Genomic DNA, 19,591 nt, shown 5'->3' with positions numbered 1-19,591 from the left:
CACATAGTCAAACGCCTTGCGAAAGTCGACAAAGCAACAATACAAACGTTTATTTTCACTTAAGGATTTAGTAATAATAGAGTGTAAGGCAAAAATCGCATCTACAGTGCTTAATCCACTACGAAATCCAAATTGTGCATCTGTAATTGTCTCATAAGTTTCGGACCAACGTATCAATCTTAATTTCAGAATGGACGTAAATAATTTGCCCAAAAAACTTAGCAAGCTGATACCTCTAAAATTGTTGGGATCAGTTTTTACACCTTTTTTATGAACAGGAGTTATTATTGCCACAGACCACTCGGTTGGGAAGTAACCAGAGTTCAAAATTGAATTAAAAAGTGTACATAAAACAGGCATAATTATTTCTTTTCCAACTAAAAAACATTCGTTCAAAATTCCATCTATTCCATGTGACTTGCCATGATTTAAATTATTAATAGCCATCTTAATTTCATCAATACTAATTGGACTGTCTAATTCCTCATATAATGGGACAGTGTTTTCTTCAGAATCGTGATTACAAAAGGTACCAGTTTCATCACCATCATTGGTGACTAAACCTTTGAAATGTTCAAACAATGTATTAATATTCATTTCTGGACCTGATGACTTGGAAGATGAAAACTTTTTATAGAATTGTTTTGGATTGTACTTCCTTAGGTATTCAAGCATATCCCCTTCAAATCTAATATACATCCTTTTCTTTGTAAGTTCGGCTAATTGATATAACCTTTTCTTATCAACTAATATTTTATGATTATTTATGGATTTACATCTATTGAAAATATTCAATGCATTTTTATAATTGTAAAAAAAAATTCTAACTCTGTGTCAAACCACGGTTTGTCCTCGCACACGTGTGAACCTGGTTCGTCTGGTCATGTCCTGTTGCACCTTTGGTGTGTGTATCGCACGTACGAGTAGTCGGAGTAAACGGGCGCATCGTCCGGGTCAGTTCGTCGGTAAATCGATTGAATGTTGAGTGACCTCACCCGAAATTACAACGGACGCGTTAATATTTTCAAGATTACTAGTAAGGTTATGTAAGAACTGACCACTATGTTCCTCATTCCAGCGATAATTCGGGATTTTTTTTGTGTTCGGCTGATTCCGCATACGCGGTGCCGCGCTCGTCCAATGAGAATCGTGTAGACAATTCCAGGTGCAAGGGGGCGTGGTCAGACAAAACATTGAAATTACACACTATGAATTTTTTAACTAAGTTTATAAGGCATGGGTTTAAAATCAAATAGTCAATAACACTCATACCATTATGACCACAATATGTATAATCATTAGAATAACCGTCTACATCTCTACCGTTAAATATGCGTATTCCAGTGGATTTACATAAATCAATTAATCGATTGCCAAACTGGTTAACAGTGTCGTCAGGGTTGGACCGTGTACAATATTCATCGATTTTGTGCCTGTGCGGCTATTAAAGTCGCCGATTAACATAAGTTTACCTTCGCTACTATAGCGATTAATACAAGCTTCAAGCTCAAAAAATAAATCACAGTTATATGTGCTGTAAAAATAGAATTTGCGGGTGGTATGTACACGCCCGCTAAACATCCTCAGTTTCTAGTAATAAACATTTATCTATCTTCAGCCATACAATCGGATCGTGAATTATGTCACAAACAGAAATATGTTGTTTCAATTTAGAATCAATTAAGACTACAATACCGCCACCTTGAGTAGTATTGGTAAGTTTCCTAGGTACCACATGGGAGTCGAAACCATCAATATCAATTTGATAATCGTTTGGAATCCAACATTCAGTAAGGATGATTATATCATATGTTTTCAAAAATAATTGTAAACTAATAGATTGTAATTTTCTGTCCAAACCACCATTTATGTTCCATGATAACAGGCTAATGCCGTACATAATGACTGTGATATAGAGTCTGGGTTTGACTCATACTCCACGTTATCCTGTTTACGAACGTTTTTGGGGGCACCCTTGTTAGGTACACGGACGGACTGGACGAATCGGGACCCTTGTAAAGGTAACCATTTATGTACAATTTGTCTTTCACAAACACTGCCCTTTTCTTTTCGCCACGTGCTTGTTTCCAGATTGGCCATAGTTTCTTCCTGGTTTCCTGGATCTCCTTAGGATACTGGTCCGATATGAAAACGTCACTCCCCTTCAATTTTTTAGAGTTTTTTTTCACTCTCTCTTTCTGCTGAAACTGATTGAATTTGGCTACTATGGGTCTGATCTTACCCGTCGTCTTAGGACCAATCCTGTGCGCCCTGTCAATGAGTAGATCTTCAGTAAAGTCCATCTTATCAACCGCTAAGGATTTGCTTTTTTGGATACAATCCTCATTTGGTTTACGTACTTGGGCCCCTGTAACAACATCCGTTCGATCAACATAATCAGGACCATCTTCTTCCTTAACACCAAAAAATAGCAAGTTGTCCCTCATTGAACGACATTTAAGATCCATGATGTCATCATTTGCACGGTCAAGACTCCGTTGAATTTGGCCGAGGTCGGCATAATTTTGACGATTATCTTCAAACTGTTTGTTGATAAAAGCTTGAGAACCCTCAATGTCGTCCAATCGTACCTTTAAGTTTTTAACATCCTCATGGAATTCACGGAAAACTTTCTCAAGAGTGTCCAGCTTAGATAATTTGCCTGTCAATGCATCCACTTTCGATATTAAAGGTGTAATAAGAGAAAGTGCCCAAGCGGGGAGGGGGGAGGGGGGGGGTGGCCATAGATGGCGGCGGGGTGTGGGGTTGACTGGCCGGAGTCATCGGTGTAGGAGACGCCATATTGTTATAAAACATGTTCTGAGGCTGGCCGTTATTCATATAGGGTTGTCCATTATACCATTGGTTACTTTGTGGTTGAAACATAGGGCCCGGGCTGGGGGCCGGAGGTGGACACGACATATTGATATTACACGTGTACACGTTATCACTGTTCATGCATGGATTACCACTATATGCAGTACTGCTCACCTGTGGGTCGTCACTTTCGCTGGCTTTTTTTAGCATTTGTACCCTTGACACGTTTCTTCGGAGGCATAGTAATTAGTTACAGATTTATAACTACTCCAACATGTATACAACACCAAAAAACGTTCATAACTCGTAGAATAAGACCGTGCATATCGGAGCTCCGACATGCACGTCCGCACTGTCTCACGTCGGAGTCATGCCCTGGTGATCACGACGGTGTTTTCGATAGGCACCCGAGGGCACGTTTCAGGGTATATATCTGTTTGGCTATTGAATCGGTGAGTTATGTTTTCGATGACCTCTGAATAAAGTGAGTTGTTTTGTCGATGTTTATGTCAAGTTGTTAATCCATTCTTAGATGTATAATTAGTGTGTACACAGTACATGTATGTTTCGCAATGGCTTTATCATCAAGCGATTGAGAGCTAGTGAAAACGAGACTTCCGGGGTAAAGGTCACCACAACCGATTTCGTCAGTATTGATGTAGATGTTGTAAAAGACGTTATGAACGTGTTGGACATTGAAGACGAGGAGAAAATAGAGACAGAGGAGGAACATTCCGTAATCAGTGGTGCTACGGCGAGTGATTATTTACATTTTACCATTTTCTGGAGTCCCAATATGATATGTCAGATGCTTTTAGTACTTTGTACACACTTGCCTCACACGATAAGTTTCGGCAGAAAATTATAACTGACTTAAAATAATTGAATCGCTTTTAATTTGTACATGCTTGTAATTTTATTTTCATATTTTCATACAGCGAAGTTTTTAGGAAAAAACAAGAAAATTCGTAATACATGTAATACGAACTATCAATATAACGAACTGATTCAGTTGGTCCCCCGGGATTCGTTATAACCGTGTTTTACGGAGTGTTCTACTGTCTCTGGGACATTACATGTCGCACATAGGCCATCTACATTGATGTTCATTTTATATAAATAATAATTTAGACAGCATTTTCCCAATCGCAGACGAGTGTATGCCTTAACCAATTGTTTGTTTGCGGATGGGATTTTTTTATAATTTTTTTCAGGACTGGTAAATTAAGTTTCATTAATTTTGCTATACCTGGCTGTTTCCACTGGTCCTGCCACAAATCAAAACGCCGTGCCTGCAAATAAGACTTAACTTCTCCCTTATCTAATGGTGTTATAATATCTATATTTTCTATAGTAAGGGCAGCCTTGGCTTCCATATCTGCCATGTCGTTGCCTAGGATACCGACATGACTAGGAATCCAGACTAACTGGACAGTCCTAATTACAGATAAAAGATTTAAAATCTGAAATACAGTAGGGTTTTTGATGTTATATACTGGTGTTTTTAATGCCTGCAGAGAACTGAGATAATCTGTATATATATGATATAGGTATTCGTTTCTATAATGTTTATAAATTGCAGTGTTATTAGTATGGCTATAAGCTCTGCAGTCATAATTGAGATATTGTTACTGAGGCGGAAGTTAATTATAATGTCCTTTTCTGGAATAACAAAGGCACATCCACATATTTGCGAATTCGGGTCCTTAGACCCATCCGGATATATATGTACTCCTGGAAATAAGGCCTCGGATGGTGACCTGCTTTTGTTAATGGTGCGGTGCAGTGTGGTGTTTAGTTCCGGTTTGTCCAGGGTCCACAATGGGATTGAACTAAACTCGGATATATGACTTTTAATTTTACTCATCTGAAATGAAATTTGTATATTTTTCATACAGGTATAATATGATTTGTAGGATGGAGGCATTTTGCTTTGATTAAATAAGAATATTGCATCTTCATTCAAACTTTGTATTGTAGGGTGTGGGGTGGTAATTCCCTCGATTTTCAACTGATACTTGCTAATTACGTAGTTTATATTTAATTGATATGGCGGGCCCCCCGCTTTCGCCTGTAGGCTCGCTAGGGAAGTTCCCTTCATAGCATGCAAACAAAACATCAGACATTTATATTGTAGTTTATCTAATCATTCAAGTTGTGTATTGCTGGCGGAGTTATATGCCTCAGCGCCATAATCGACTATACTTCTAATTCAAGTTTTGTATAGGGTTAGTAACGTATAACGGTCACAGCCCTCACTGGTTCCGCTTAGGTACTTAATTAGATTTAACCTTTGCTCGCATCTCTCTATTATGTAATCTATATGTACCTTCCATGTTAGGGTGCTGTCGTAATACAAACCTAAAAACTTGGCTACTTTTTAAATTTCTATCACTGTTTCACCCATTTTAATTTCAATGTCTGTTAGTAGTGACTTATAACTGGTTGTAACTTGTTTCCGGAATAATACTGCAATAGTTTTTGTTTTTGAAATTTTGAAACCCCATGTGTCACACCAGTGTAAAATATTGGTCATGTCTTTAGATAAGGCATTACTTATTTTTTTTGCATTTCTGGATGTTTTCCAGATGGCGCTGTCATCTGCGAACTGTGATATATTTTTACTATTAGATATACAACTTGAAATGTCATTTATGCATATATTAAAAAGTGTTGGGCTGATTACTGAGCCCTGGGGGGTACCGTTCTCGATCGGGTATTTATCCGAGTACGTGTCCCCTACACGTACTTGGATTGTCCTGTTCTGTAAAAAATCTTTTATAAAACCATACATATTACCATTTATACCCATTTTTTTCATTTTATATAATAATCCCTCCTTCCACATCATGTCAAACGCTTTTTCAAAATCTATAAAAACAGCTAATAGACTGTCTTTATTAACATTTGACTTCTATATTTCATTTTCTAACTTAACTAGTTGGTCGATTGTACTTCGATTCGTACGGAAGCCACACTGATTTACTGTTATCATGTTGTTACTTTCTAAAAATCACTTTAATCTGTTGTTAACCATTTTCTCCATGACCTTACATAATGTACATGTTAGTGATATCGGTCTATAGGAGAGTGGTAGATTGGGATTTTTCCCTGGCTTAAAAATTGGTATTACTATGGAATGTTTCCATTTGTCTGGTACCTTCTGTGTTTTCCAGACCATATTAATAAACTCTAATACGACTGTTTGTGCAGTTTCACTCAGTTTTTTATACATGTTATATGTTATTTGGTCATCCCCAGGATTCGTGTCTTTCGTTTGCGCAAGCGCGTCTATAAATTCCTGTAAAGTAAATGTGTTGTTTATTGGGTGGTTGCTATGCTCCACTGTGTTTATATACGTTGAGTGTGTTTCTTCAAATTGTTTCTTTTGTGTTATGAAGGCTGGTTTGTAATTGCTACTGTGACTCACAGAAGAAAAGGAGGCCGCGAACAGATTAGATTTATCCTTGTTTTCTGTTGTGTATGTATGTGTTTCAGGGTTAATAAGTGCAGGTATTTCAGTGCACGTGTGTGTTTTTTTCATGTTTTTGACTGCTTTCCATACCTTAGCCATGGAAGTGTCTGTATTTATGCTTGTGCAGTATTCTTGCCAGTGTTGTTCTTTTGCTGATTTTATTACCTGTTTGCTGGCCTCTCGTTTCTCTCTGTAATCCTGCAAATCATTAAAATTAAAACTCCTTCTAGCCTTATTATAAGCTTTGTGTTTGGCACGTACTGCCCGTTCACAGTCATCGTTCCACCAAGGTATTGCGGAAAACTTATATTGTTTTTTCCGCTTTGTGGGTACATACTTATTTGTTATTTTTACAATGGCACTTATCAATTTATCATGGCTCACTTCTATATTTCCGTCTAGGAGTGCGGGAGTTATTTCCCTTTCACTACATTCAGTGTAACCATCCCAATCGGCTTTTTTAAAATTCCAGCTTACTTTATTGTTAGCTGTATGTGTAACAGGTGTACATCTATAATATGTAATAATGGGGAATTGATCACTGTCAAAATTGTTATCATGTACACTCCAATTACACTTTCCGGCCAGGTCCGGTGTGGTCAATGTTAGATCTAACACTGACATTTCTAGTGTGGTTGAATTCACTCTTGTTCCTGAACCATCATTTAGTAATATTAAGTCATTGTCTTCGATATACTTGTACAATGCTTTACCCTTTTCGTTGATTCTATTACCTCCCCAAAGGGTGTGATGGCTATTAAAATCGCCGCACATTATATACGGGGTACTTATAAATGGGTATAGTCCTCATACCGATTGGTGACAGCTGTGTTATATATATTAATTACACTTATTGATTTGTCTTGTAGTTTTATTACGACTCCGACAACCTCCATATTTGGACTTGTTATATCTAGTTCATGGTATATGAGGCTATCCCGTACATATATACCAACGCCTCCTCGTCTCTGTTGGTTTGGACGATTTTTAAGTATAGGTGGATAACAACCTGGTATATCAAAATGTGTATGGTCATCTAGCCAAGTTTCTTGCAGACATACAATATTTATTTCTGGTCTACTTTCCATATATTTTAATAATTCTGTGCCCTTAGCAAGTATGCTCCGGGCATTCCATTGTAGGATGCCGATACCATTGGTGGGTTTTGTATTCATTTATATTTGTGACATATCAACGGAAATAGTTGAAGGATCAACTTTGACACCAAATAGGGTGTCAAGCTGACCAAGGATGTACATTATTATAGCTGGCCATGTTTCTCCAGACTGGTATTTGTTATATACTGATATAGCTAATGTAATTAGCTTTTGTACAGGTATATTTACCAATCGTTCCTGTGGACCTTGTGGGGGTTGTACGGACGGACGGACGGACGGACGGACGGTCGGGTGTCTTGGACATTGAAGTCCACTATATCATTTGTACGCGCACCTTTTTTTTTTAACAGGCCGGTGACGTTTATGTCCTTATATAGCGATCGACTTGACCGGAATGGGCGACTCTCAGCAGGCAAAACGTTTCTGATTGGTTGACCAATCAGTGTACATCGCCAGTTCGAATACAAACTTCCGATTGGCGTACGATATCGGTGTAGTGTTTCGAGTAGGCGGGGTTTACCCAAGGAATTCATCGATGAAACATCCACTTTAGCATTGTCAATCAGGTCCGAGTTTGAAATTATTTGGTATTTAACCGGATTTTGTCATTTTACATAAAGGACCAATTATCATGAATTTGACAGTTTAACTCAAAAGTTAAAAAAACACTTTTAACATTTCGGTTATTTACATTCAAGTGCATTCAAGTTTCCCGATTTATCGGTCCATTAGGAAAAGTTTCTTAAATCACATTAAATTGCAGAGACGAACCTACTAACGAATCGCAACATCCTACCCATCGGAGTCGACTACCAAGGACTCGTCAGTGTTACACGCGTATCACATCGAATTCTTCCACCTGACGGTTTTGGCGTAAGGCGATTTGTTTCATCATGCATTAGTTCCTGTTCAGGGTCTTGTAACGATATTTTTGAAGCACTGTCAAAATTTAGTGAAGTCACAAACCGTGTATATAGATCGAGTATCATACATGTAATTAAAACATGTATACCATATGTTCATGTATATGTAATCTCATGTCAGTTACCTGTCTGTTGGTCACTCTATTTTTATTTGTTTGTATTGTATTCAGTGTTGCGCCATTTTGGATGAAATTAAAAAGAACATACTGAATTGAATATTGCTTCACATCGACGGTCAAGAATATGTGTACAAATATCGACCCCAAACCAACACGTAACAGCACAGTCGATAGGCTATTAAAATAATCTACACAACGTCTATGACTAAGATTCGTGTTCTTCTTTAATCAAACCATGACTCTTTCTGGTTTAGAGGTACAAATATGAAGTGGTATCATCATCGATACTCGTGGGGTTACGATCACAATACGCTTTCAGTGATACATAGGGTCTAGTTAGTAATAACGACGGTAAAGTCCAATATAGGTACTGGATATATAAGTCAGCTGGGATGATTTTTTGTTCGTAAATTAAGAATTATATGGTGATTTATTTTCTCGGTAAATATCATTATAGACAAGACTATTGCAGGTCGATACATTGGGGAAAACACTAGACTTTTATATGACATTATGAATTATACTGAAGTAAATGATATTCCGGGGATGGTTTTAATGATAGATTTTGAAAAGTCGTTCGATTCTGTTTCTTTTAACTTCATAGCAAAAGTGTTAGATTGTTTTGGTTTTGGAAATTATATAAAAATTTGGGTACAATTGTTTAACTGTAATGTAGGAGCTTCTATTAATCAGGGAGGGAATCTTTCATCATTTTTCAGAATAAAAAGGGGATGTAGACAAGGGGATCCGATCGCACCATATATCTTCATTCTTTGTGCCGAAATTCTTGCTATTAGGCTTAGAAATAACAAACATATTAAGGGGATAGAAGTTGGTAATACAAATATTTTACTTTCACAATATGCAGATGACACATACTTAACTCTTGATGGATCTGAGGAATCTCTTAAAGAAACAATGAATGAATTAAATATTTTTGCATCAATTTCAGGATTAAAAATTAATATTGATAAGACAGAAATTGTATGGATTGGCAGTAAAAAGTATAGTCAAGAGAAATTTCTACCTGAACTAAATTTGAAATGGGGAAAAGAAAAATTTACTCTATTAGGAATAGATTTCAGCGTTGATCTACATGAAATGATTAAAATGAACTTTGATAAGAAAATAGTAAAATTAAAAAATATTATTACTGCTTGGAGCAGACGTAACTTAACTCCAATAGGTAAAATTCATTTAATAAAATCATTAATGATCTCCCAATTTAATCATTTATTTATTGCTCTACCAAACCCAGGTGACAAGATAATTAAAAAAATAAACTCTATTTTACTTGAATTTTTGTGGCATAGTAAAGTGGATAAAATGAAAAGAGATATTATTGTGCAAGATCACTCTCATGGGGGACTAAAAATGCTCAATACTCAAAATTTTGTTGATTCATTAAAAATTGACTGGGTTAAGCGACTGTTTCAATCCTCAGGAAAATAGAAAACACTACTAGAAAAATATTTAGACCTAGATAAACTAATGAATATTGGAGGGAACTATATAGATCTATGCCAACAAAATATTAGCAATTCTTTTTGGAAAGATGTACTTGGGGCTTGGTCAAGATTAGATAACTCTACTAATATGAAAATAGTCAAAGGGAAAGCACTCTTGCATACACCTGTCTGGCATAACAAAAATATTACAATAGGCGGTGGAACAATTTTCTACTCTAAGTGGTATGAAAAGGGTATTTATGTCATTGGTGACTTCTTCAAAGATGTAAACAACAACACTTTTTTCTCTTTTAATGAATTTATTCAAAAGTATAGCATTAACACTAACTTTTTGAAATATAATGGAGTAATATCTGCAATAAAAAAATGTTAACAACACTTTGAATTTGATTCCACTAATTATAACTTTGTATATCCAGTTTTACCTAGAAATATTGCAATATTTCTTAATACTAATAAAGGCTCGAAGATATTTTATGATATTCTAAATTCAAAGAATGATATTACTGCTAAAGGGAAAGAGAAATGGTCTAACGTACTTGATTTCAATTTAAATGATTGGTGTAGTATATATACACTTCCTTTTACAGTAAGTAAAAACTCACGATTACACTGGTTGCAATTTAGAATATCACATCATATCTTAACAACTAATTCATTTCTTTTCAAAGTCAAACTAACAAACAATCCATTCTGTAACTTTTGTAACTCAGAAATTGAATCAATTGTTCACCTTTTTTGGGAGTGTGACCAAGTTCAGAATCTTCTTGAAGGTCTAGATATATTATTAGATGCATTATTTATTCCCTTTAGACTAAATAAAAAAACAATGCTTTTTGGTAAATATGATGATGATTATAAAAATCCATCCTTTAAAGTAGATAATCAAATTATTTTGATTATAAAACAATACATATACAGAAACAGATGTCTGCATAAATCTTTAAATATCAACTCTTTACTCTATTGTATCTATGATCATTATAAAGTCAGAAAATTTTGTAGCTCTAAAAAAGGGGAAAAAGAAAAAAACAAATGTTTGGCTGAATGGAGAAAATGGGATAAACTTTTGCAGATTATGGAATAATACTTTTTTAATCTGTTTTATTGACTTATACATTACACATTTATTTGTATTAAATATTAATAATCGCATACATGTGGTACCTTCTTCTTTTGCTGGAATCCCAGTGTCTGACAATTGCAGTAAATATATATAATTGAGTTGATCTACATTTTTTAGTAACAAGTCTACCACCCAGTCCTTTCCTCTTTTGGCATAAATTGTGTAAAGTATGATATTTATTTTTTTTTTCTTTTGTACTCTCTTTGAATAAAAATACTTTAAAATATTACAAAGTACTCCCTTCCTTTTCTTCTTCTCCTTCCTTTCTTTCTTCCACCTTTCATCCATCTTCTCTTCCTTCTCCTTCCTTTCTTCTTCTTCTTTATGTATGTCTGTATATGTCTATATGGATTTTTGTCGTTTTGTTCAAGATTAAATAATATAAATGTTATGATTTGTATCCTGTCCACGTGTATCTGTGTTTGTTTTTATCTTATACCATTGATGTTAGGTGTGTATGTATGTTAGGGTGAGAGGGTGAAACATATGACGTTAAATACGAGAGGTTTTGGAAGAATATATAGTGTGAAAGCTGAACAATTGAGTGAATAGATGCAATATACATACATTTGAATGTCAAAAGATAGAATGTAGAGTGAGTGAGTAAGTATGTAAATGTTTCCGAAGTAAAATATATATATGTACCTATGTATAATATGCCTTGGAAAAATAAAACAAATATCAAAAAAAACCTTACATAAAAAAAGACTATTATCCTAGAGTGAGCCATAGGAAAACTTTTAGTACTCGTGTTCTACCTGTGTCTCCTACAGGATTTTTTTTAAATACGCGAAGTCCTACCCATCTTACAAAATGTAAACTTTATACACGATATCACAGATAAGCTTTTTTCACTTTTATTTGTCTTGCGTGTAACTTTTGACAACTTTATTTTATATTTATAATGGAATGCAAATCCTCGATTCTTGACTTACAATGTTACTGTAGGTTATAGTCGAGGATATCTCTGACGCCGATCGAAACAAGATTTTTTTAATCATGATCAAGATGCTACAACAACGTTTTCTTTCAAGAGGGAATGTGAGGTCGGATAAATCAGCGACGTATACATGTTCCTGGTATCAGTGCATGTTTCTTTGATGTCGTTATGACGGAGGGTTGCTGTGATTCGATAGCGGACTGGTGGTAATCCCCGTCCCTAATTTCTGTAATGCAATTTATTGTAGAAGTGTTTCTACAATTAACATGAACATTTTTTTAATGAAATCTTGAATAATTATAAAATCAACAGTAATGTGATTTTTCACGGCAATATGCCAATAACTATATAGTAATGACCATCATCTCCGAAGCATTGCGTGAAATTTCATTGGCTGACATCCACCAGTATTATCGAAATATTGAATATTTAAATGTTTAAATTGGACCTCAAGTTCAACGCAGTTAATGAACAATACAAAGTAAACTTATTATTGTAGTTATTGTTTCTAAGATACATATTTTGATATTCCGACACGTTTTCTTCATTCTCACATTTTTTTTTTAAATAGTAACAAAAACAGGTTGCATTTAAAAAAGTTCTAATAAACTATCCAAGTTTTTGGCCAAAATACCATACAAGCAAGTGTCATTACTCATTTTTTTTATATTTATTATGTTTCGTTCTGTGATGTAAGATTTTAAACTTATTGGGTAGGCTTATCTATTAAAAGATTTTTTTTATATGGTTATAAAAGCCTATCTAACACTCTTTCCCTCGTATTCTTTTTAAAATTCTGCAAATCAACGCGTACTTTTAAGCTACTCGCTACTTAAAATGTGATTGTGATATGTTGAACACTTGATGAAAACACCATTTTAAAACTACATGTAAAAAATTCTAGGTGCTTGCATAAAAAATCAATTTTGAAAAAAATGATTCGGACATTTTGACCGACTATTTTAGCCCCGCCTACTTGCAAAACTGCAAGTACATTGTACGTCAATCGAACGTTTGTATTCGAACTTGTAGTAGTTTCACTGATTGGTTAACCAATCAGAAACGTTTGCCTTTTGAGAGTCGCCGAGCAGTGTGGGACATCAAAGGGATCCAAACTATTTACCGTTAGTTCTTTTGCTAAATAATATGCGGTATTGCTGTAGGATTAAATTGTTTCTTCGGGATTTTCATGTGGATTAATACATATAAGTAAACTTTATATCCTGCGTTGAATTATGTTTATCACACCAGAATCATCCCAAAACAAACGTTCACGTCCAGTGTTTATGGAGCGGATGTTACATATATCGATCTTATAAAGTCAACTCAGGCTACCGAATTCCTGTATCTCATAATGTCAACTTGGGTTATTGAATTCCTGTATCTCATATACTGTCAGATCAGGCTACCGAATTCCTGTATCTCATATACTGTCAGCTCAGGCTGCCGAATTCCTGTATCCCATACTGTCAACTCGGGCTACTGAATTCCTGTATCCCATATACTGTCAACTCGGACTACCGAATTCCTGTATCTAAAAAACTGTCAACTCAGGTTACCGAATTCCTGTATCTCATATAATGTCAATTCAGGTTACTGAATTCCTGTATCTCATATACTGTCAACTCAGGTTACCGAATTCCTGTATCTCATATACTGTCAACTCGGACTACCGAATTCCTGTATCTCATATACTGTCAATTCAGGTTACCGAATTCCTGTATCTCATATACTGTCAACTCAGGTTACCTGAATTCCTGTATCTCATATACTGTCAACTCAGGTTACTGAATTCCTGTATCTCATATACTGTCAACTCAGGCTACCGAATTCCTGTATCTCATATACCGTCAACTCAGGTTACCGAATTCCTGTATCTAAAAAACTGTCAATTCAGGCTACCGAATTCCTGTATCTCATATACATCATACACTGTCAACTCTCGCTGAGTTTTCTGTAAAAAGTTTTCTGTACATTAACTGAAACAACATAAAATAACTAATCGTTATCGATTCAAGAAATATTTATTACATACAAACCGTAAAGACACTACACGTTACATAGATTGGGACTGGTGATACTACTGATGACGTCACGTGACCTGTGTATGTTAACTTAAAAAAAACTATTTCTCTGGGTCAATTAAATTCGAATTGAACGAGTCACTTGAGAAGGTAGGGGGAGTCAGGTTATACACATAAAACAGATGCAGGGATGTTGATTTCAGATGTCATAACAGTAGTTGAAATGTATCACAGTGACGTGTTACAATCCCGCGGTCTGTATTTATTGATAAAATTATATTTACAGTACATTTAACGGTAAACACATTCTACATGTTGAGAAACAGTAGTTGAAATGTATCACATGGGACATGTTTATAAAACTATATTAACGTACATTTAACACATTCTACGTGTTGAGAAACAGGTATCACAGGGACATGTTTACAAAAGTATACAAACAGTATATTTAACGGTAAATAACATTATTTACATGCAGTCTGTAATGTGTACATACATGTTGAGAAATGTATGATGATATAACAATGTAAAGTTAATGTTGTTTAAGTCCACTGATATAAACTGTCTGTATCCTCACTCAAGGTTGAGTCACTCAGTCACTATAATACTTGAGGAGTTTGAGTCCCCGCCCTCCTGTATCTAACTCTAAGCTTGACCACAACACATCACCCTTCTGTATACCTACTCGTCCCTGGTCTCCTTTGTTTGTGTGAAGTGTTTTTATGTACTTCCCTGCTCCACTTATCAGTTCTATTGTTTTCCTTGTCCTGTCAGCAATAACAATATTACCCTTACTGTCATATACAACTGTAAGAGGACCAAACTTGTCTGGTGTGATCGACCCCCGTACCTGTATCCCCTTCCCCCGGGCCTGTATCCCCTCCCCCTGGTAGTTGACCAGGGACTGGAGTGTTGAGTTGTACACAATGATACGTTTATAATCCACTACTACAGCTATATTACCTGTAACACCACATTGTGATATTGACGTACTCTCCCCTCCACAATGTCTGTATGTAACACCTGACCGTCCACTGTATACACCCCCACCTTGTACACCTGTCTATAACCCCCTGTACCCACCACTACCCGACCCTCCCTGGTCACACACAGACTGAGTGGGCCATCCTCTGTAGTGAATCTTGTGACTGGTGTAGATGGTGTAGATACTTCACAGATAGTTTTATCATCATAACAACAGAACCACAGACGACCTGTGGTGGGGTCCAGACTGATGTCCCTGTATGTTACTGCTGTGTCGTATCGTCTGTATGACCTGACCTTGGTTGTCGATGAGATTTACTGTGTTGGCGTATAGTCACACAGCCACGCACGTCCATCAGATGTAGGACAGATCGACGTGATGTTACCCGGGTATGGGAACTGGGACATGACGGTTGGACGGTCACGAAGTTTGTACCGGACTTCTCCAGTGGACGCTTGACCAGCCTCTGTAGACTGTTTTGGTCGGACTACTGGACGTTGGTCGGAGTGACCACTAGTTGCCGATCCTGCCTGGAGATGGTCAGTAGTAAGTTTTAGGTTCCCGAGGGCCTGTTTTAGGTGACTTAGTCTGTCCTATACCCGGAGTAAACTGTGCCATGTCTATGTTAGGTGTCGGTGGGATGTCTGGATCCATTTCCCGGATTTCTGTTACCGAGTCGTACACGAGTACACTGGTTCCTGTCTGGAGAGTCTGTTTATACTCTGATGAGAGGTCCCTCAAAGTTTTCAGTCTACTCTCCAGGTCTGTGATGTGGGTCTGTATCAGGTCCATGGCCGCCACCTCCATCTTGTCACAAAGTGCGATATAATCCTCAGTGATTTTGTCTAACTCTAACTTACATTTTTTAGTATTGTCAATGATATTTTTGCGAAGTTTATCGTACATAGGTTTACATGAACTCTTTTTTGTTCGAGATGAGATGATTTCTTGGTTAAGTTTTGGAATATTTACATTTTCTGTCTCATTGACAAAGTCCTGGAGTATTTGATTGTGTCGTGTTTTGATGTCACATATCTCTAGAAAACTGTTTATATGTTCTTTATGGAGAGTGATAGAACATTTTGTACAGATTAACATTTTACAGTCCTGACATAAAAGTACGACTTCATTTTGTTTGTGGACATCACACTTTACTTGTCCTTTGGGTCTAATAGGACGCTGTGCTTTGATAATTGAGCGGCCGAGTTTTGAAGCCATGACTATTAGTAATTTAAGCGTGACAAGATGGAGTTCGGCGACACTCTGGATCCTCTTGTGTATCTGTGTATCTGTATAACAAAGAAATGACGCAATAAGTAACACACATCTACATTGTTATATGTACAGTTATATATTGGATTCTAAAAAATCTCAATACGTCATCAGATAGTTCACACACTTTTGGCGAGAAAAATATCGTTAGTTCGGAAGTAAGTCAGCCGTAGTAAGGTATTAACACCGTCATGATTTAAACTGATATAGGCCCAAAGTACCCGTTGTATCTGTTTTTTGACGAAAACAGTCACAGTCCAGTTTATTCCTGTCTTAGTTTTTTCAAACACCCCGGGACAAGTATCCATTTATATTACATGAAGTGGATGTTATATCAATGTATAATGCCAAATAATCTGGCATTTTACAATTCTTTTGTGCCATTTATGTAAATTGACCACATCCACACCAAAAATACGGTGGTTCACACCCACACATGACATATTTAATACAATATTGTCTACTTTCTAGAAGATTCCAGTGTTACTAGGAAAATAATCACAGATAACTCTGCTCATGAAGAAAAATCAGAAAAGAAAACTTCTAACACATAGGAAACTGAGACCAGAGAACCTCTTGTGCAGTCGTACTGTCAGGACAGTTTATCATTAGTGATCTGAATATCACAGCCTTCCATACGGTGCTCAGTGAGGTAGCCACCAACTACTACAGAGACATATCGTTTTTAAATGAGCCCTATAACTGTTCACGGGATGATAAACCCAGTAATTTATTAAACATATAAAAGTGTATACACAAGGATAGTTGGATCAAATGTGCGCTTGAGCCAGAAAAAGAGATTAAATAAAAAAACAAGAGATCCCAGAGGGATCTTGGCGCCCACCATTGAATGTTCTTCATAGGTTCCATGTCAGATTGATCTTTTCTCTACTTTTCTCTTCTTCTCAGTCTTACTAATCTGTGTAAACTCAGAAGAAACCTCTAGTACTTTTCAAACAGGGAAACCTATATATAAAATTTAAGATTTAGGCACCAAGGGGAACCTATATATTTGGAATTTGAGAAAGATTCCTTCAGTGCTTTCTGAGAAATAGCGATAACAAACTTCAATTGTCAAAATCCAAGATGGCTGCTTGTCGGCCATGTTGTTTTCCGATTGGTCTCAAAATGCAATATGCATAACTAGGCACCTGGGGGAACCTACATATGAAATTTCAGGAAGATCCCTTCATTAGTTTCTTAGTAATAGTGATAACCCGTTTCAATTTTCGAAATCCAAGATGGCTGCCTGTCGGCCATGTTGTTTTCTGATTGGTCTCAAAATGCAATATGCATAACTAGGCACCAAGGGGAACCTACATATGAAATTTGAGAAAGATCCCTTCAGTACTTTCTCAGAAATGGCAATAACAAACTTTAATGGTCAAAATCCAAGATGGCTGCCTGTTGGCCATGTTGTTTTCCGATTGGTCTCAAAATGCTATATGCATAACTAAGCACCAAGGGGAACCTACATAACAAATATGAAAAAGATCTCTTAAGTACTTTCACAGAAATAGCGATAACAAACTTCAATTGTCAAAATCCAAGATGGCTGCCTGTCGGCCATGTTGTTTTCAGATCGGTCTCAAAATGCAATATGCATAACTAGGCACCAAGGGGAACCTACATATGAAATTTGAGAAAGATCCCTTCTGTGCTTTTTGAGAAATAGCGATAACAAACTTCAATGGTCAAAATCAAAGATGGCTGCCCGTCGGCCATGTTGTTTTCCGATCGGTCCCAAAATGCAATATGCATAACTAGGCACCAAGGGAAACCTACATATAAAATTTGAGAAAGATCCCTTCAGTACTTTCTCAGAAATAGCGATAACAAACTTCGATGGTCAAAATCCAAGATGGCTGCCCGTCGGCCATGTTGTTTTCCGATCGGTCCCAAAATGCAATATGCATAACTAGGCACCAAGGGAAACCCACATATCAAATTTGAGAAAGATCCCTTCAGTACTTTCTTAGAAATAGCGATAACAAACTTCAATTGTCAAAATCCAAGATGGCTGCCTGTCGGCCATGTTGTTTTCCGATCGGTCCCAAAATGCAATATGCATAACTAGGCACCAAGGGAAACCCACATATCAAATTTGAGAAAGATCCCTTCAGTACTTTCTTAGAAATAGCGATAACAAACTTCAATTGTCAAAATCCAAGATGGCTGCCTGTCGGCCATGTTGTTTTCCGATCGGTCCCAAAATGCAATATGCATAACTAGGCACCAAGGGAAACCAACATATGAAATTTGAGAAAGATCCCTTCAGCTCTTTCTCAGAAATAGCGATAACAAACTTCAATGGTCAAAATCCAAGATGGCTGCCTGTCGGCCATGTTGTTTTCTGATCGGTCCCAAAATACAATATGCATAACTAGGCACCAAGGGAAACCTACATATGAAATTTGAGAAAGATCCCTTCAGTACTTTCTGAGGATTAGCGATAACAAGAATTGTTTACGGACGGACGGACGGACGGACGACGGACCACGGACGCAGGGCGATTTGAATAGCCCACCATCTGATGATGGTGGGCTAAAAAGGACGAAAATTTAAAAAAAAACGTACTGTATACTTACCGACTAATGCAAGTCCAGTTTATCGTCAGATATTTGATGTGCTCGGTTCTCTCAGCTCTTTGTTGAAGAATGATGTCGTCTGAGAGACAGGGAGGTAGTGCCTGGTGGATTAAATCGTATGTAAAATTAAAATATTTATTTGGCTTAAAAACATCACATACATAACAGGTCAATACTGCCATGAATCAGATAGAGCTTTGTGTAATAACACCAGTGGGATATGTGTAATAATACCATTGTGATGTGTGTAATAACACCAGTGTGATGTGTGTAATAACACCAGTGTGATGTGTGTAATAACACAAGTGTGATGTGTATAATAACACCAGTGTGATGTGTATAATAACACCAGTATGATGTGTGTAATAACACTAGTGTGATGTATATAATAACACCAGTGTAATGTATGTAATAACACCATTGTGATATGTGTAATAACATCAGTGTGATGTGTGTAATAACACCAGTGTGATGTGTGTAATAACACCATGTGTGATGTGTGTGATAACATCAGTGTGATATGTGTAATAACACCAGTGTGATGTGTATAATAACACCAGTGTGATGTGTGTAATAACACCAGTGTGATGTGTATAATAACACCAGTGTGACGTGTGTAATAACACCAGTGTGATGTGTGTGATAACATCAGTGTGATATGTGTAATAACACCTGTGTGATATGTGTAATAACACCAGTGTGACGTGTGTAATAACACCAGTGTGATGTGTGTGA

The 19,591-nt window shown here is 36.6% G+C and overlaps 1 protein-coding gene across 2 annotated transcripts; it reads right to left on the bottom strand.

Moving 5' to 3' along the window:
• Positions 1–13,992: 13,992 nt before the first annotated feature.
• Positions 13,993–18,989, bottom strand: LOC117341919. Of its 2 annotated transcripts, none has more exons than XM_033903779.1 (2): positions 18,857–18,989; positions 13,993–16,285 (listed from the first exon to the last, which is right to left on the bottom strand). In XM_033903779.1, exon 2 carries the CDS (start codon positions 16,212–16,214, stop codon positions 15,537–15,539), a length of 678 nt encoding a protein of 225 aa, XP_033759670.1. In that variant the 5' UTR covers positions 16,215–16,285; positions 18,857–18,989; the 3' UTR covers positions 13,993–15,536. The 2 variants fall into 2 exon arrangements, with proteins under 2 accessions (XP_033759670.1, XP_033759671.1); XM_033903780.1 differs by having other exon boundaries at positions 18,846–18,982.
• Positions 18,990–19,591: the final 602 nt, after the last annotated feature.

Source organism: Pecten maximus, chromosome 14 (assembly GCF_902652985.1).
Source record: "Pecten maximus chromosome 14, xPecMax1.1, whole genome shotgun sequence".
Classification (NCBI taxonomy): Eukaryota; Metazoa; Mollusca; class Bivalvia; order Pectinida; family Pectinidae; genus Pecten; species Pecten maximus.
This window is presented reverse-complemented; position numbering and strand designations above follow the sequence as displayed.